Source organism: Eleutherodactylus coqui, chromosome 13 (genome assembly GCF_035609145.1).
Source record: "Eleutherodactylus coqui strain aEleCoq1 chromosome 13, aEleCoq1.hap1, whole genome shotgun sequence".
Taxonomy (NCBI): Eukaryota; Metazoa; Chordata; class Amphibia; order Anura; family Eleutherodactylidae; genus Eleutherodactylus; species Eleutherodactylus coqui.
Window position 1 is genome coordinate 37,228,606 of NC_089849.1, and position 20,171 is coordinate 37,248,776.

A 20,171-nucleotide genomic window follows, 5' to 3' on the forward strand; every position below is an offset into this window, starting at 1 on the left:
AGACTGAGCGGGACGCCCATCGTTGACGGGGAGACCACAGGGAAACTACGATGGCGGTCACGATACTGGTGTACCTTAACGTCACCGGAAGCTAGGGGTTTGACAGGGCTGAGATTGATGAACGCCCCTGTCACACCCATAGCTTCCGATTGGGTGGCGACCCAAGCAGAGCTCAGAGGGCCGAAAGCAGCATGGAAGGACTTTTGTAGTGGGATGAAGGGTTAGAATTAGTTTCACCGTTAGGCTCACTAATAATGTAACCCTAACCCTAAATCCCATGGCAAAAGTCTCCCTCCCCCTACCGGCGTCCTCCCCTCTGCGCTCCCATACACAAGTCCTGCACATGCAGGCAAAAAGTCTCCCCCCACTGGCAGCCTCCCCTCTGTGCTCCCGGCTGCAAGTCCTGCCCATCCATACCCTGCGCTCCATCGCCCTACGGACGGTGCCTATCTGCATTGTCGGCCCTGGAGCGCGAGGGGGGGAGGTGCCGCTGATGGCTACTCTGCTCCCCATGCTTCTCTCAGCAGGGGCACCCGTGACAGCTGTTGAAGGCAGTGGAGCGGAGTTGCCGTCAGCGGGCGCCTCCGCAGAAGCTCGGGACAGCACGTGAGCGCCGCTACTTCAAGGGGCAGACCACTGCAGTTCCCAGCTTTAGCGCTGACACGCCCCCAGCCAATCAGAAGCTGGGGGAGTTACTACATTTTGAACAAGCTCTATTATGTCGACACCCCTTAGTTCTGCTGGCGACATAATACACCACTACCAGCAGTCACAGGTGGCTCTATGATCTTCCCTGAGGGTGCCCACCCACTGGCGTTTTTTTTCCCTGCGAAATTCGCAGCATTTTTTTTCTCCTGGGGTCTATGGGACTTGTAATGTTAAAATCGCGAGAGCGGCATCAGCATGGCCTAGCTCGGTCACGCACACAGTGAACATAATGGAGCATCAAAGCTTATGATGTTCCTGGCTTCTAACATAAATGTCATGTGACACCAGCACCTCTTCTAGGCTGCTATTCACACGGCGCGAAATAAAGAGTCCAAAGTCCAATAGTGAAGTTTCAAGAACACAAGCAGGGGTGCACGGCTGTACTTTACTCACACTTTTCCACCTTTGATTCTTCAACAATTTACTTGTGATGTACACTTTTCAAGTATAACATTTTCTTTTCAAGATTTCATTCCTTTTCCACACTTTCAGCTTCACAGGCTTAGGCTTCTTTCACATGAGCGCATATCGTCCGGCTGTTTTCATGGCCAGCCGATATACGCTGTGATCTGATGCGTTGGATTCCAATGTATCAGATCACATGGGCGTATTTCTGAGAGGTAAAAACACCCAGCCAAGCCAATATAGCGCCAGGCGTTTTTACGTTGGACCCAAAATATAGTCCTGGAACTATCTTTTGGGCTAGAATATGTTGGCTGTTGCATGGGCTCCTATGGGAGCCCATGGCAGCGGCCGTAGGTGGGAGGGAGTTTAGCAACGTCCACCTCAGACTACATTCTCTCAACTCTCTTTCTTCTCTCCTAAGCTCCACCCCCTAACTTCCCAAGACTTACAACCACACAGTTAAAGGGGCACAAACACAGGATTCACTCACAACAGTCATTCACATACATCAACACTACAACTTCAGGCCACTACACATGCCTGTCAGCCCTGGGAGCCAATTGGCAGCCTTCAAATGCCATTTGGGTTTGGGGGGCATGGTGTGCTGGAGGGGTCCCCTCCAAGCTGGCTGGCTTCTTAACCCCTTCCCGCTATAGGACTGACAGTTATGTCCTACGGGGTCGAGGTATGTATGAAGAGAGATGGAGGGGCGACCTCTCTTCATACAGCACAGGCATCGGCTGTTTATTACAGCGCACACCTGGTGTCAATAGCTGTAATCAGCAGCGGGGCTGACTGGCGCTATAAATCCATTAAATGTCAATTGTTACAGCAGCATTTAAATCCCTCAAATGATGTTCAGGGGTCCTGTGTCCCTCCTCCCGCGATGAGATCGCAGGGAGCTGTGTGGGTGTCATGGCAGCCGGAGGTCTTCTGAAAGGCCCCTGGGCTGTCTTAGCAGACTGCCTATCAAGCCAATCCCATGGGTGGCTTGATAGACTGCCTGTCCAATCGCAGTATTATGCGATGCTATGGCATTACATCATACTGCAAGAGCGATCAAAGCATTGCAGTCCCCTGTGGGGACTAAAAAAAAAAGTAGAAATCAGAATAAGGTTTTACTAAATATTAAAAAAGAAAAGTTATAAGGCTGGGTTCACAGGGGGCGGATTCCTGACGGAAATCTCGATGTTTGGCCACAGCAAAAAAACGCGAGATTTCCGCTGGGAGAACCGCTGCTTCAAAACCAATGGCGGTTTTGAAGCGGCCCGGCCGCTCGCTCCTCCGCTGCGGCCGGCGCTCCCATAAAGGAGAGCGCAGCCGCAGTGGAAAAAAAAGAAAATGAACATGCTGCGGTCGGCAAATCTGCGCCGCAGCAGCGGCTTCTGCCGGCTTAGCCGCAGCGGATTTGTTGTCCCGTGTGGACGAGATTTCTCAGAAATCTCGTCCACGTGGCTGGCTAATCCCGGGATTAGTGGCCGCATGCGGATTTGCCGTGGCGAGATTCCGCACGGAATTTCCGCAGCAAATCTGCCCCGTGTGAACCCAGCCTTAAAGTCTCCCCCCCTTTTGCCATATTTACAATAAAAGACAATAAATAAAACAAAAATACATATTTGTTATCACTGCATCCGTAAAAGTCTAATCTATCAAAGTGATGCATTATTTTCCCCGCATGGTGAACGCTGTCCGAAAAAAAAATAAAGAGCGCCAGAAATGCACTCTTTTGGCCACCCAGTCTCCCAGAAAAAATACAATAAAAAGCGATCAAAAAGTCATATTTATTCCAAAATGGTACCAACGAAAACTACAGGACGGCCCGCAAATAAAAATGAGCCCTCTTACAATTATGTCAATGGAAAAATAAGAAAGCTTATTGTGCGCAGATGGCGGCAGAAAATAATTTTAAAAAATTTAATGTCTGAAAAAAAATAAAAATAGTACAGCAAAAAAACTTATATGTTTGTTATCGTAGTAATCGGACCGACCCATAGAATAAAGTTATCATGTCATTTTTGTTGCAGTTTGTGCGCCATAGAAACAAGACGCACTGAAAGCTGGCGGAAAGTTGTTTGTTTTTCATTTTACTCAACTTAGAAGTTTTTAAAAGTTTTTCAGTACATTATATGGTACATTAAATAGCACCATTGAAAAATACAACTCGTCCTACAAAAAACAACGACGTCGATGGATAAATAAAGGAATTACGATTTTTTAAAGGGGGGAGGTAAAAAACGAAAATGGGAAAAAAATGGCCGCGTCATTAAGCGGTTAAATGGGTATGCAGCTTAGACCATGATATCTAACTACTTAACAGACACAGTGGGAAAGAACTCTAATCGTGGCTGTGTCCGGCAGCTGTCAACTGTCAGAAACAGCTGATAGCTGCCAGATATGAATCCGACTTGGCTATTGAGCCCATTCCATGCACCCTTCGAGACTGCATGATGCATCTTTATGTGATTTGGTTGGGAAGGAGGTAAATCTATTATCTGTCTTGTTTGAGCTTCTGGTTATTTGCTAAGATAAGATGTCACTTTTTTACACGCTTGACTTCATTAACATGAAAGCTCCAGTTTTCCATTCATTGTCCGGCTATTCATTGACAGAAGTATGGAAATATCATGAGCGCTGAGTGCTAATGGCTGCACTTATGTAACGGAACAGAAAAAGAAGCCCGAGGGTGGAAATCATACAAAGCGATATTCTTATAATAGAGCAAACAAAAGGTGGATACTCCATCACGCTCTCCACAGAACGTGTTAGAAGAGAGCAGAATGCTCTACCTTGTGCATGTCTGTCTAGTTCCTTACTATATTAACCTCTGGATGCCAATTAGGTGACCTACGAAGTTGAGTAATTTTGTAAATACGTCACTTTATGTATCTGCTAGTGCTTCTGGGTTACAGTCTGTATTGTAGTCTATAGCAGTGTTCATAATTCTGCAGGCTTCAGAGCTCAAATCTTCCAGAATCCTATGCAGCCTCAAAATCTGCAGAGCTTGTTCCACTGATTTGCATTTTAGGCAGTGTCACATTTATACAAGACACAGTATTTTAATGTAAGGGAAACTATGACCCCATTTACCCTGACGGATTATCGCTCAAAAGTCGCTCAAACAACAGTCTGATTGACGGTTTTCAGCGATCATCTTTGCATAGTCTATAGTAGCTAAGTAGCTACTTAAGAGCTATGCAGGTGGAGCGGGACACCATTGCTATCGCTCGGCGAACAATACAGCTGTTCTGCATAAGCAAACAGCTGTATTGTTCTCCAGCGATTATAGCTCGCGTCCCGCTGTGAACTACCAGCAGGACATGGGCTGTGAGAATCTTATCAGCGTTGCCGACTGTGATAACAGGCTTTACCGCTGATAAGAGTTCATTGCTCAATTCAAGAAAACTAGAATTGAGCGAGGAACAACTTGTGAATGAAAACTGCACGATGTCCGCGCATTTAGACGCAACGGTTATTGCTCAAAAGACGGCTTTGAGCGAGTTTTGAGCGAGAATCGTTGTGTCTATATGGGCCTTATATCAAACGTATATCGGCTCGGTTTTCACGCCAAGCCAATATACGTCGTCCTCATCTGCAGGGGGCGGAGGATGGAAGAGCCAGGAGCAGGAACTGAGCTCCCGCCCCCTCTCTGCCTCCTCTCCGCCCCTCTGCACTATTTGCAATGAAAGAAGGCAGGACGGGGGCGGGGTTAAGTTTCTAGAATCAGCCCCGCCCCGCCTCTCCCCATTGCAAATAGTGCAGAGGGGCGGAGAGGAGGCAGAGAGGGGGCGGGAGCTCAGTTCCTGCTCCTGGCTCTTCCAGCCTCCCTCCCCCCTGCAGATGAGGACACCGTATATCGGCTCGGCGTGAAAACCGAGCCGATATACGTTCGAGGGAATCCAGCCTCAAGGGTAGCTTTACACCGGATGTCTATTAGCCAAATAATTGCTCGAAAGAGAGCACGCAATCAACAGTCGTTCCATGTAAACATGGCCACCAATGAGGTGCTGAGCGATAATTCGCTCATGAGTTGCTAGTAGTTTCATTTCAGCCCACCTAAAAAACAGTCACTGGTTGATCTAAAATAAACTGTTATACTGGTACAGTTGGTCGTATATGAACGACTTACAAATTCATTTGCCTGTAGATATTCTCTCTCATTGTTTACTCCACTCAGGGTGCTATCACCCAACAATTGCCAGGCGGCACCTGTAAGCACTGTTAGGCTGGGTTCACACTGGGCGGATTTGCTGCGGAAATTCCTTCCGGGATTTTGCAGCGGCAAATCCGCCTGCGGCCGCTAATCCCGGGGTTAGCCAGCCATGTGGATGAGATTTCTCAGAAATCTCGTCCAAACCGCGAGATTTCCGCCGGGAATCCGCCCCGTGTGAACCCAGCCTAATAGTGCTAATTGTCGAGCAGCAACTGTGCTTTCGTGTGCCGACCAGCTATTGTTGGGAAAATACAAGAGCTAGACCTAAGTCCCCCTTCACATGAGAGTATGCATATTTGGGCACGCATGAGCGTAACATTTTTGCGGAATAAACAATATTTTTTGCATACACACCGGCGTATTTTACTGTGCGGCAAGCAAAGATGCACTGATTGGAATGGCTAATTAGTCTTAATGAGTTCCAGCTGTGTTGTTTTTCCAGCGGAATTATGCAGCGTGTCACACAGCTCCTTGCTTATTGCGCACCCCTCACTGACTTCTATAGGTAGCTTTGATGCACAAATATGCTGTCAAATTGAGCATGTTTTTTTTTTCTTGCGTGACTGAAATGCACACGCAAAATACAGAAATGTGAACAAATCAATTGAAATGTGTTCTATTCTCTGCATACTGCGCATACAAACACGCCCATGTGAAGATGGCCTAAAGGTCTTTTTGCATGGTCCAGTCTGAGCTGTGCAAGGAGTGCTGATTAATGAGATTGGTGCACGTTTAAATGTCCTTTGCACACACTAATGGGTTTGTTCATCTCCAACAGAGTATCATCCTCAGCAGCACATTTCCCATTTACATGAGGAGATGTGTTGCTGCCGCCATCAGTTATTTTTTACAGCTGCACAAAAGATATAATCCCATTCAATGGGAACTTTGCCTGCAATACCCAGCCTGGTCACTGCAGGGAATGGCATAACATCCTGGTCGGTGGAGGTTTTGGGAGGCAGACCCCTTCTAATCTAATATTGATGACCTAACCCGAGGGTAGGCTATCAATAGTCTACAACTAGGCAATCCCTTTAAATTTGTTCATCCCCATAAATCGATTCTCAGCCCGTGTGAAGGAAAATGAAACGAGCGCCGATCAACATGCGTTTTGATTGTAAGAGAGGACCATTTCTGTTAAACTTGAAAAGGCAAAACAGAAGACAAGATGAGGGGAGATTTACAACAAATCTTGGGAATTGCTGGTCTTTCCAGGCACATAAATAAATGTAGACTTTCCTGGATATTAGAACTAAAAACAAAACTAGAAGCTGCGACATTACAACAGATCTGTGTGCGGTCCCTTTAACTATCAGGACCAGGAAAGAACATTGGCGTCACTTCTCCATGGCAACAGAACACCTGTCAGCGTTCTAATGCTGACGTCAGCAGGGAGCATTCTAACATGGCGCCATAGCTCCAGCAGGGAAACACGCAGCGCCATGTCCGCCGACGAGTTATCCATGTCCGACGGGGAGCCGTCCACCAGAGAACGCTGGGCGCCGGTCGGGGCGGTGGCAGATGAAGCCGACGGGCTGAGCCTGAAGTCGGTGGAGGAGGCAGAGGTGGGCGGCCGGCGGCGCTCCGGCTCGCTGGGGATGGTGGAGAAGCTGCGGCGGCTGGAGGAGGAGCAGGATCTGCTGAACTCGTCGCTGCTCGCTCTCACCTCGCACTTCGCTCAGGTGCAGTTCAGGCTGAAGCAGATCGTGCGGGCGGAGGGGACGGAGAAGGAGCGGCTGCTGGCAGAGCTGGAAGACTTCGCCTTCAAGGGCTGCCCGTATGTGCAGGGAAGCCCGCGGGTGTACGGGCAGCCGGGCTTGGAGGAGTCGGTGAGTGCTGCTGGATCTGTGCGAGATCGGGACTATATCTGAGCGATCTGATTGTATATCCGGTTCCTCTTCAGTGAAGGTGGTGGGCACTGTTGCCTTGTGATGCTGGGATGCCTGTGGGTTCTTAACTCTCCATCCAGATGTTGTCCTTGTCAGATGTGAACCCAGATCTCCAGCACTGCAAGGCAATGATGCTAACCTCTGAGCCACCACATTTGTTCTTCTCCAGAGACAGAGGAGAAGAATAAACAGAGGGACCATAACTCCATACAGATGTTGCAGTCGTCTTTCTCCTGGCAATTACCATGAAACTCCCCAACTCCCCAACCAGTCATGTGATTAGCGCACTTGTTGTGGATTGGCCATACCGAGAGATGCAGTGCACGCACTCATCCTGTATATTTTGATGACCCTCGCACCCACTGAGGCCTCATGCACACGGGCGGATTTTTGCTGCGGAATCTGGAGCGGGCGTCCGTTAGGATCCCGCAGCAATAACCCACCATAGCATGCTATGGGAAAATGATTCTTCATGCACACGAGCGGAAACAAATTGCGGATGAAAAAACGCAGCATGCTCCATTTTACTGCGGTTCCCGCACGGATGGCTTCCATTGAAGTCAATGGAAGCCGTTTGACCCACGGCCCGTCTGCAATTGACATTGCGGACGGGCCACAGGAAAAGCAGGAGTTTAAAAAGAAAATCTGTACTGCTCATGTCCGATGGCAAGCCGTGCGGACCATCCGCAGTACAGAGAAGCTGGAAGAAGACAGGTCTACGCAGATGCTGGCGAAGAGGATGACTGGTACGCAGGGTCACCCACTAGGGTCAGGGCCAGATTCTGTAGGTGGAATCCGACCCGCCCGTCTGCATTTGGCCTGACTTGGGGTCCGCAGATACACCGTTGGCTCGTTCAGAAGAGAATCACTAAGTCGTTCTCATTCACTGTCTAAGGCCGTCTGCACACGGGTGGAAATCCCACGGCGGGATTTCCGTTGCTCAAAGCCTGCATAGGATTGCGTTAACAAACGCAATCCTATGCAGACGGCCGTGCGAAATTTCACGCGGCAAACAAACCACGGCATGTCCTATTTCTGTGCGGGGCTCACTCACCCGGCTCCGGTCTGCGCATGCGGCACATGAAAGAGTTGGGGCCGCTGGGCGCGGGTGAGTACGCGTTCGTCCCTGCAGGCGCTCGGGTCGGATCCTGCGGCGAGAATCCTCGCCGCCGGATCCGACCCGCTCGTCTGCAGGCAGCCTAAATGAATGAGAAAAACTGAATAAACCAACAGCAATTTTTATGCCTTCATAAAAGAAACAAATGAAAAGTGAATTATCATTCGTCGTTAACTCACATTTAGGCCGCCTGCAGACGGGCGGGTCGGATCCAGCAGCGAGAATTCTCACCGCGGGACCCGACCCGAGTGCCTGCAGGGACCAGTGCGTACTCACCCGTGCTTTGAGCGGCAGAAATCCCGCGGGATTTCGCCCGTGTGCAGGCGCCCTTAGACCGATTATTACTCACTTTTGCTCGTTTCAAAGATTTTTTTTTTTAATTTTTTTTTTTTAATTTAACGAGTATCATTCCCTCCAAAAGCACCTTATCCTGCGTGCCTATACTCTGTTTACCTATCTAATTGTACAGCAGTGAATACAGTTCGGCCCCCTGTCCACGGCCTTGCGGAATATTGCCAGCAATATTCCGCCGAGGGGGGAGGACTGTCAGGTCTCTGCGGTGAGCCCATCTGACAGGCCCACCGCGGCTAATCGCCGCATGTCGCAATTTGAATCCGGCAAGCGGAGAATCCCTATGATTCTCCACTCGTGGACAGGGGGCTGCGCTATGGAAAGCGTTCACTGCTTTACCCGCGGCCGGATTATCGCCACGGGTAACACAATGAACAATCGCCCGTGGACAGGCAGTCTTTCGTTAGCGCAGAGGTGTTGTATACGGCTCATCCTGCACATGTCTGACCGGGTTTGCGTGCTACAAATTTTTGTGCAAACACCTTAATCCCAACCACAGCCGGTGATGATCTGCATCCAGATAACCTTTAATTGAAATGAAGATGACTTGCTACAATTCAGTGATCTGTAATCCTGCGCTCCTAATGAACGCATTCAGCCACAGATTAGCACAAGACGTTTATGGTTGTAAGGGTTAAAAGTTGTCTTCAGAAACGGACTGGAAAAGATGGGCAAACTTTTGCTCCAAATTTTGGAGCAGCGGAAGTGAGAATACCCGGTGGGCGCTTGTTGATCAGCTAAAGCTCCCACATAAAAAGACAATTTTTGCTACGCGAAGGGAACACAAAGACAGCATGCCGAGCTAAACTCCTCCCACACGCACGATTATCCGGAAAACTGCCCATTGGCTCGAGCGGTTTGCCCGTTAGTTGTGCACGGTCAACACATGCAGTGAATGACCAATCGGTGATAAATCGCTGATCGGATTTTTCATGCAGACCATGAAATCGTTATTGGTCTACCACTGCATTGTTCAATTTAAACAGGCAGCCCTTCATCTATTGATAACTCTTTGCTCATATGAATGCAGGGGAGATGGCTGGAATCATTCCCGGCCCGCTCCACCTCCATTCATTGAGTGATGAACCTCCTGTGTAAAAGTACGGGAATGATCATAGCTGGGACAGCCGTTGGATGCTTCAGCGCCTGACAGTCATTCTGTGTAAAAGGGGCTTTAGAGGAGCCCCTGCTTGACTGTACACTGGGATCAAGGGGCAGGGGGAGAGGGATTAGAATTAGAGATGAGCGAGCACGCTCGGATAAGTCAGTCTCCCCCTCTCCTCCGACTTATCCGAGCGTGTTCGCTCATCTCTAATTCTCGTGCTCAAACCCGGTTCATGGACTGTGACCCACTGTTTGAACCAGGTCCCCTAATGCTGATCCAAGTCGCCTTGCTGTGGTTTTCTTTATGGGCTAACATCTTTAGCAGTAACATCCTTCTATCCTTCCATGCTACAAGTGGGCACAGGATTGCTCCTCTTCCCTGGTGCTTCAGCGAAAGTGAGAATTGAAGGGGCTGTCTCATAACAAGCTTTCCCTGTTGTCTAGCGAGTTCAGCCACGGCTCATGCACTTAGTTGGAACTCGATTGTTGGTTGCATTTACACTAAATGATTATTGGTCATTGTCGCTCGTTTGAACTATTTCTTTAAATGATGATCGTTGCGTGTAAAAGGGCCTTGAGTTTGAGGGAAGTCCTGCATTGTGATGTCGGAATGGCTGGCTCCTGGCGTTACAAGCCTGCAGCTACCGTGAGTAATGAATTATACACGCGACACGCCCGGCTCTTCTAGTAACGTGTAAAACCAGTTGTACATCTACTGATGGCCAATAACCAACTCTCTTCTCCTTTCTCTCTACTGCTTGCCCTGTGCAGGAACTGGTAAGTGTCAGTCTTATATTGTGCTGTTTCTAGCTTATATCCCCTCAAGCCGCACAAGGCGAGGGCTACATGGCGATTTGGTTGTGCTACATTAATAGGTCATGCGCATACAGAAGGAAAAAAAAACAGCCGCCACGGTTCTTTATATTGAAATGGCTAATTTATTGTTTTTTTTTTTTTTGTTTTTTTTTGCTTTTCCCTGTGCAAATGCATAGTAAAATAAAAATGTTGCGTATTCTTTTGCGCAATGAAATTGTGCATGCAAAATGTGCGCCTGTTAACGAACCCATTGAAATCAATAAGTTCTTCTTGCTACGTATTGCGCATGTAGATTTTTTTTTTGCATGCAAATACGGCCGCGTGAAGAAGCGCTTAGGCTGGATTTGTGCACGTTTTTGCGCTCATTAAATATACGCACACTAAACACAGAGTATAGCACCCATTGATTTCAATGGGTTCGTTCTCATGAGCGTATTTTCAATGGCTGAGTTTTCGTGAACGCATTTTGCGTACATTGGGGGGGGGGAAAAGCAAGACCTGCTCTATCTTCCTGGGTTTTACGAAGCGTAGACCCTATAGAAGTCTATGGGAGGTGTACGAATACACAAGGGGAAACACCTGTGCAGAACGTTGGGATAAGAACTAGTTTAGCTAGTTAGCTTTTTAATTCACGGAAAGGGTGTGTGAACTGGCCCTGCATACGCAAAAAGTGCGCTGCTATGTGCAGACGTGCAAATGTACTTCATCCATCCGTAAATATATTGCGCTGCGGCAAGCGTTTTTGCATATACTGTCCTGTGAGGAAGCCTTATTGCTAGGTCTGCATGGCAACTTTAACTATGTCATACAGCCAAAAACAGTTCTATTGCCGTGCTGCATGACAAACTAATAAAAGTGAAGGCGGGTGCGCAGCGGTTTCCTTGCTGGATCTCTTACGATTGTCAGGTTGCAGCGTGATCGCGTTCACTTACGTCCGTTTGCAATGTAGCACAGAAACTCTGATCTCTGGCCATATGACATGTTGTGGGGAGAGTCACGGTGTAAGCCTAGCCGCAGCCGAGTCGTGGAACTTATCTGCCACTTGGGTTATGCGATTGTTACAGTTGCAAATTGGCTGTCAAACCGCCAAACTGCCGCTACAATCCGTTGCAAACAAGTCGCGTACAACTTTCATTGCAGTCTATGATGGCAGAGCTGCTTGCAACCAATGCCTGGTGCATCACTTTAAGACGCAGGTCACAGCGTGACTCCCCTTGACAATCACTAGATGTGATGTCATGGTACAGTGATGTCATGTTGCAGGACCAATTTTTGCCATGTAGCCCTTGCATTATTTCCTTTTATGTTTGTTTTTAAGAAAATCTCCAGATAAAGACTTAAAGGGCCATAAACTAAAGTTATGGACTTGTAGGTCAGGGGGCTGCTGAGTCCCCATTCTCTCTCTATTTGGTGCATTAAGCAGACTCCTTGTCGCTGTGTGATCACACTGTCCATATTGTAATGAGCGTGTATGCCTATGGAATTCATTGGGAGCTGTACCTGCAATTGCCAACCTGGGCTGGACAGAATGTCAGCTCCTGGGTCCATCCCCACTGACCGCTGTCCCAATAGCAGTGGATCACTGGGGGTCCCAAGCAGCAGACCCCCACTGATCAACTATTGATAACCTATCCTCCTGTGCTTTCTCAAGGTCTTCCAGATTGTGCTTTCCTTTAGTTGAAATGGGCATTTTGGGATAAACCAGCTTTTCCTGGGGTCATTTTGTAGTGCACTATTGCAGCCATATCCTATAACTCTCCTGCTTGCTCATTCTGTAGAGTGAATGGGAGAAGAGGGAACGTATTGAGGCGCAAAGGAAAAAGCAGCGAGAACTGATCGTGCAACTCAAGACACAGCTGGATGATCTGGAGACCTTTGCATACCAAGAGGGAAATTATGACTCTTTACCCCAGTCCATGGTCATGGAGAGACAGCGGGTAAGTGATCATTATCCTATAAGATGGTTTATACACTACAATATCTGCATCAAAGGGGTTTTCTGAGAGTACATTGATGGTCTACGCTTAGGATAGGCCATGAATATCAGCTTGGTGGGCTCTGACTTCCAGTACACGTCTAAAGTTTTTGAAAATTGATAGATCAGTGTGCGTCTGACCTCTGAGAACGGGGATCCCGTTTCCCTTATTCTCCTCACTGTAGCCCCCACAGTGAGGAGGAGATTAAATTGAGCGCAGGTCACACTTGGACAGTGCCGCTCCATTCATTTTCATTGAGACTGCCGGAGATGGCAGAGTACAAAGTGCTAGCCAAATTGGAATGAATAGAGCCGCACCGCGTAAGCTTGACTTGTGTTAGATTCAATGACGTCACTGTTGGTGGGAGGAGCCAACCAGAAGCGAGAATGATTGGGAAACCGGGTCCCCCGTTCTCGAGATCTGTTTGGGTCCCAGTGGATGGAACTCCATTGCTATAATTTTTACCCATCTAGTGAATGGGTGAAAGCTTAAAAAAAAAAAGGCTCGCAACTGGAATACCCCTTACCCTAATCTAAAGGGGATTGATGTTGGTGACCGATGATGTCACGAATTAATTACGATGTATAAAGTTGATCTTCCTCCTCCCTCAGGTGATCATTGATGAGTTAATAAAGAAACTGGATGTCAATTTAAATGAAGATATTGGCTGCTTATCTCCTGAAGAACTGCGCCAGAGAGTGGATGCTGCAATCGCTCAGATTGTCAATCCAGCGCGGGTGAAGGAACAGCTAGTGGAGCAGCTGAAGACCCAGATCCGAGATCTGGAGATGTTCATACAGTTCATTCAAGGTCAGAATCTAGACTGCAATTTAAGCACTCCTTGTGTTACACTGTGGATTGCTTTGCAAGGGTTGAAGTCCGTTGTGATAATTGATGATCCGCAACAGAATGGGCATAGGGAGAATTTGAAAATCCCCAGTAAGCTCTGAATTTGCGGAAACGTCCCTGTCCGTGTGAATGGCGTTTTGCAAACCTCATTCACATATACTGCCGTGTAAATCGCTATGGATTTGTGGAGTAGTACCTGCATCAGAAGCCTGCCTCTTCTGCACTCTGCCTTTTAGCGACTCGTTGAGAATAGGTAGTCAACGGGCAGGAAAACGAAGCTACAGGCTGCTGAGTGATGAGGAAGATGTCACTTCCCCCTATGCTACAGTTCAGGCGCTGTTTACATTTCCTTTTAACCCCTTCTGGACCAGATACTTTTTAGGGATTCTACCCGTGTTTTACTGATTTTATTTACTTTCTTCCTTTCTTCAGCTATCAAAATTACTTTTGCTGTGTTGGTGGTTTTTTTTTTTTTGTTAGCGATACAAAGCTAGAATATGATACATTAAAAACCTAGTTAATTTTTAAAACTAGTATATTTGCACTAAAACTACGGGAAGGGATTCCTCATTTTGTTTTAGACATTTTGATATAATTTGTATAGTGTTGGATTACAGGACGTATATGGCGACTGTTTTGATTGGCATCGGCTTTGGGTCATTTTCTCTCCTGTATATATTTTTGTTATTCTGTAGTATTTTACTACTTATTTCAATAACTATATAGATATTTTTACCATCTGTGACCCCCATGACATCATATAAGACCTCTAGGGGTCATTGACATTGTATTTCTTTTAATTTCACACCTTTCCACTGTAGCTGCGGCATCCATAGAAGCAGTATTCATAGGAGCCCCCATTTACATGGGAAAACATCCCCCTGTAGTGACAATAGTCACTGGCAGAGCTAATCAAGGTCTGCGAAGACCTTGCAGCTCTACCATGACAGGAACATGCAGCCACAGGTCGCATAGTAGAAATAATACTTTCACTCATTGAGTGCTATGTTGCATGCAAAGGAGAAGGCAGAAGCAGTTAAAAACCACTTCTTCCTTCCCCCTCCGGGTCCTCTGCTGTGACTAACAACTGAAAACCCGACCTATTTCTGCTATTGTCGGATTAAACCGGATGGGACTGCAGCTGTAACACAGACTATGGCCCTAACACCGGCGCGGGAGCAGGGACGGGTGAGTATGTCTATTTCTTATGTTGCTGCATAAGGGGAAAGGCTTGTACCAAGTTATTATAATTTGGACAACACTTTTTACATTTCAAAGTTTGCAGGAAGCTGCAGAGATGAGTCTGGTGCTGCTTCCTACGCTGTAAATATGTGTATTAATGGACTCGGCGCTGTACGGCAACCCAACGCCGCATTTGCCTCAAGTGTTGCAATGTAAAAAAAATAAATAAAATGCTGCAAGTCTGTGGGCAGAAAACTCAATGTGAAGTACAATGTAGTCAACATAAAATAACATGGATTTCTGCACAGAATCTGCATTGGAATCTATGCAAAAAAAATGTAAGTAGGACCTTTTCATATTTTATAAATGCATATATTCTCTCAGTAGTATATTGCATAAAATGTCGTTTTTTTGTTGTTTTTTTTAATATATATCATACTTAAATGTTTTAACGAACCGTACCAGACCGGTGTAAGGGTTAATGATTAACATGGGTTTGACGTGTTGCAGGGTGGATTCATTTTGTAACGTGCGTGCACGGCGCTGTTCGTATTTACTTCTTCAGATACCTTGATATTGTAGTGTGACTCAGTATTGGTGTATCCGTGGCCAAAGACAAGTAACAAATAACTAATCGTAGGGATAGTGGAGTAGGGTGGGGGCTTCTGCTTGGCATGTTGGGGTCTACAAGGGTAATTTATGAACAGCATTATAGGACAAATATTGCATATCATATAATGGCGTTCCACAAAGTGGTCACTTTCTCAGTAGGGATGATCTTGGCTCTATTAACCCTTTACAATCCAGTGTCGGACATTGAGATCTCCCTGCACAGCTCTGCTGTCGGTTGAAGTTCGCCACTTGTTCCTAACACTATGCAGAAGTGAGCTGCGATGTTGGGGCTCTCTACTGTATTTAACAGCGATGCATCAGACCTCGCAGCTCCCTTCTGTGTATGTGTGTCATTGTGACAGTTCATTTTATGTGTTTCTGTTGAGTAATTCCTAGGAATCCCCAATGCGCTATCCAACCCTAATATAAATGAAGGCTAGGTAGTGTGCGGGTTACAGGGAAATGGGATTGGAAAGGGTTAAAGATACTCTGCATGTAAGTGGATAAAAATGGTCACAAATCTTGCCCAGAACAGAATTGAACGCTCAGCGCACCCCTGGCGAATACTCGGCCGGCACACTTGCTTTCTCCATACGTATTGAACAGGCAGGCGGATTCCGTTGCGATGTCTGAAGGGAGCGCAAAACAAATGATTGACTCAAAATACAAAGCAAACGTTCTATCGATGCGCTGAAGGAGTGATGATGTCCCCCACAGCGTGTCCGTCTCTGGCGACACCCTAGCTTCTGGCATGCATTTGAATGTGTGATGCAAAACCGAACTTGGTCCTTAAGGTCCGGTCACAGGTGACACAGTATGGTAGTCACTAGAATCGTAGGTGTAATTACAGGAGGGCTTTGAGCAAGGATTCCCAATTTGGTGTCAAGTTCTTCAAGGTGAGTGTCCAAAGACATCAGTGCCTTCCTCTCGCTTTCTTACACTAGGGGTTCCCTGAGATGGGAACCAACTTTTGTTCTATCTAGCAGCTTATCATTTTATTTTCTGTCACTTGAAGTCGCAGCTCTTGCATAAACTGGTATAAAACTTTTTCTCTTGTCTAGATGAAATCGGCAGCCCATCGGAGAACCCTATCGGTGGAGCGACAGGATACAGCTCAAGTTCTGGCCCAAATGCACGGTCCAGTGGTGAGTATAAGGTTTCATGGAGGAATTGGAGGGGGGGTATGCCAGTCAGCTTGCAAAAAGCAACAAAATGTGCCGGTTTGCCATATCCTTGCTCCACTAAGGCATATAACATGATCAGACCCCCTGTGCATGCGGGAGGACTGGAAAGGCCAAGCTGGCTGTACTGGTGCAGTAATTGCTGTTCGCTTTTTTTTTTTCTGGTTTAGAGGTGACGTAGAGCAGTCACTCAGTTGTTTTTACTGCCAGATGCTACGTACAGTCGGATTAGTGTCCGAGGGGGTCCATGTCTAACACACTTTTATGACGTGGCTATGCCAGCAGTCTGAGATCGGAACAAAGTGCTGCTCTGGCAAAAAACTTTTCTTTTTTTTTTCCCCACCACATAATGGATGCCTTGAAAAAAATAAATCACCTAAATGGCCCTTTTAATGTATAATTTCACAACCCATAAACCTCTATACATGGAGGAAGAATTAAAAGGGTTATCCTAATGGGATTCCTGTACAGAGCAGTGCGCTCCGAGGATCCTCACTCTTGGCCATTATCCATGTGGGCAAGTGCAATCTTGATCAGTGAAAAACTGACTGATTGCGCTGGGACTGTATGTACGTTCACGGTTTGTTTGTTTTTTCGCTTTGACGTGTGAGTGTTATCTGAGTTTTCATCTACAAGATTACTTGATTTCTCTTACTGAGAACAATCACATTTTTGTTATCGGCGTGTAATCCTTTTTTCATACATGTCGAAAGAAACAGAAGGTAGCCCAATTGATGTAATCCAAAACCCCTTCTGAAGTCAGAGTGCGGGAAAAGTGCGCACACAGGCCGTGAGTGTTTTTTTTTTTTTTTTTTTTCTTGCACCCATTGACTTTAATGGGCGCTTTAAATTCTATCAATTGGGCCACCACCTGGCTGCTATGTTATTTTTTTTTTGTTTCACCAGTAAAAAAAAAAACTGAATAGGTGTGTGAGTGGCCTTATTGCTAATTTTTTGATCGTGTGTACAGTACTAATATATACAAAGTATGACCTTTCCTTAGCAATGAGTGGGTATGAAGATGCTCTGCTTTTACTTCCTGTCTGTGACACTGTTGCCAATTGTATGTGTGTAATATATATGGTGTGGCGAACCGTATAAACATTGCGTCTTCTGTCTTGACAGTGAGTCCAGAGCAGGCCAAGCAAATGCGAGAGACGGGCTTACACTTGTTACGTCGGGCCCTGGCCGTCCTGCAGATCTTTGCTGTGAGTCAGTTTGGCTGCGGTGCGGGTCGCGTTCCTCAAAACCTGTGGAATCAAGACGAAAGCAACAGAGACTTCACGCCACTAATTAATAAGCTGGGCATTTCCGTGGAGAAGGTGAAGCAGCTGGCACTGCACCAGCAGCCTCAGGATCATGTCATTAGCTATGCCACCATGCAGGAGGTGGCACTAGGAGGAAAAGATGAGTTGACAGTGGCTGTCAGGAAAGAGCTGGCGATTGCCATAAGGGACCTTATGTCACATGGTCTATATGCTACATCTCAAGGAATGAGTGTGGTTTTAGCACCCATTGCATGCCTCATCCCTGTCTTCACCGCCTCACCACCTTCTATGCACCCGTGGGAACTTTTTGTTAAGTACTACAATGAGAAGAACGGAAAAGCGTTTGTTGAATCTCCTGCGCGCAAGCTCTCGCAGTCCTTCTCCCTCCCTGTCTCAGGAGGTCATAAGGTGACCCCAAAGCAGAGTCTTTTGTCCGCTATCAATACAGTCTTAACTGAGCATGACCCATTCAAGCGCGGCGCAGACTCGGAATTCAAGGCGCTGATCTGCATGGCGCTGAACGAGCAGCGTCTTGTATCTTGGCTGAACCTCATCTGCAAGTCGGGGGTGTTGATACAATCTCACTACCAACCTTGGAGTTACATGGCAAGTAGCGGCTTCGAAAGTGCCCTGAACATTCTCAGCCGGCTCAGCAACCTAAAGTTCAACCTGCCGGTAGACATTGCTGTGCGGCAGCTCAAAAACATAAAAGATGCTTTTTGACACTGCCCGGTGAACAGAGTCTCATTTGTACATCCCGCCGTAATCATTTCAGGTGTCTGTAGAGGACTGGATTTCGTCTGCACCCCATTCTTTTCTCTAGCTGCCAGTTCAATGGGGAGAACGAGTATAACTAGGTCCGAGTGGTCCCAAAACTTTGAGATGTTTTCAGGATACCAAGCACAATTAAAAGTCCTCCGTAAATCATCCAATCATGTATTTTGCCAAGTTTCAAAATGGTAACTTTTATTTTAACAGGTTTATATGTATTTTAAATATAGTATCGATATTATGTAACTACTGCAAAATATGTCCCGCCCCTGAGGATCTGTGACTACTCTACTACTGCCGTTGTAGGAGGTTCTGCTCTCACGGTATAGCACTACATAGAAGAGGGCATTACAAAGGAGACTCCAATGTTCAAATATTGGAAATTACACTAATTCAAAGGAAGAATGGTAGTGGGTCGGAATAAGTGGCTGACACCAGTTAACGAGGCAGTGTGCTTTCTTTTGGTGGCTTTATATGGGACAACTATTTGTCTGAATAGTTGCCAAAGCAATATGCCAGCATGAAGAATACTTGCCTAATTACTCCTTTTTGGAAATGAGTTAATTAAAATACTCTACAGATGCCAAAATGGCTCTTTTATTCTAGACTTGGCTGCTTGGATCATATACTAAACGTCATAAAAGTTGGTCCCGAAGAGACCAAGCACACAAGGGTTTCATGATTCACGAAGAATCGATAAGAAAAAAATATATATATATTTCTCTAGGTGCGCTGAAACAAAGCAACTAACCAAGAAGTTCTCACTCATCGCCTGTTTGGAGGCCATGTTTACACATAACTGTCTCTTGCATTCGCTAATCGAGTGCCTGTTGGATGATGGTTGTCCTATATAAAGCCACCTTTAGTGCCACTGCCATACATTTAAGGCGGTCACGGGGTCATAGCACTCAGATTCCTGTTAATGGGACACAAACCTCGTTAATGAGACCAACCCTTGAGGGTTAGGACTCCCCAGTCACGCGGTATTGTGTATTGCTCACCAGTCATCCTAACCATGTGCCAATGTGGCAACTTCAATGATTCTCATACAATAGTCACTTGGAGATTTTTTTGGGGTTTTTTTTTTTTAATGGATTAAATGTCCATCGTGTCGTAGATCACAAGCCTAGAGGAGTGATGTGATTTCACTACTAGAAGTATTTCTACTAGTTATACCGGTTTCTGAAATGCTGGAGCTTGAATATAATCAAGATTTATTTAGAGTTGAGCACCAAAGAAATATATTTATACTGTATATTTGAAGTTTTAGGCCACCCAAATATAGTCTATTGATGAACCACTGTTGTCATATTTGTAAGGGCTTATTCACAGGAGCGTATAACGGCCTGCGTTTTCATGGCCGACTGATATACGCTACCATCTGATGCATTGATTTCTAATGCATCAGATCACCCAGGCGTATTCTCTCGGCGTAAAAGCGCCCGGCCCTGAAAGATAGTCCTGGAACTATCTTCCTGGCCGGTCTAGGGCCGCTGCCATAGACTTTTATGGGAGTCAAAGACAGTGGCCAGAGAAGGGAGGTGGGAAGGAGTTTAGCAGTGTGACTGCTAAACTCCCTCCCCCTTCTCTCCTCCCATCCGGCTGTTTGCAGTGGGAGGGAAGAGGGGATGGGGGGAGGGGGGGGGCTGGCTCTGCCCCCTCATTAGTGGCTGCGAACAAGGAGCGGGGGGGGGTCTGGCTCTGCCCCCTCCCATTGCAAACAGCTGGAGGA

The 20,171-nt window shown here is 46.7% G+C and overlaps 1 protein-coding gene across 1 annotated transcript; it reads left to right on the forward strand.

The window, feature by feature from the left end:
- The first annotated feature begins 6,706 nt into the window (after positions 1-6,706).
- Positions 6,707-20,068, forward strand: RUNDC1 (RUN domain containing 1). The gene is made up of 5 exons (XM_066587894.1): positions 6,707-7,152; positions 12,379-12,537; positions 13,188-13,386; positions 16,281-16,364; positions 17,526-20,068. The coding sequence occupies exons 1-5, from the start codon at positions 6,766-6,768 to the stop codon at positions 18,389-18,391; spliced, it is 1,695 nt and encodes a 564-aa protein (XP_066443991.1). The 5' UTR covers positions 6,707-6,765; the 3' UTR covers positions 18,392-20,068.
- Positions 20,069-20,171: the final 103 nt, after the last annotated feature.

Excerpts from the sequence above, each read along its gene's own strand:
- RUNDC1 (XM_066587894.1), top strand. The coding sequence starts at position 6,766 with ATGTCCGCCGACGAGTTATCCATGTCCGACGGGGAGCCGTCCACCAGA. Across the intron at positions 13,387-16,280 it reads GTTCATACAGTTCATTCAAG|ATGAAATCGGCAGCCCATCG; the intron begins GTCAGAATCTAG and ends TCTCTTGTCTAG. Across the intron at positions 16,365-17,525 it reads CCCAAATGCACGGTCCAGTG|TGAGTCCAGAGCAGGCCAAG; the intron begins GTGAGTATAAGG and ends CTGTCTTGACAG.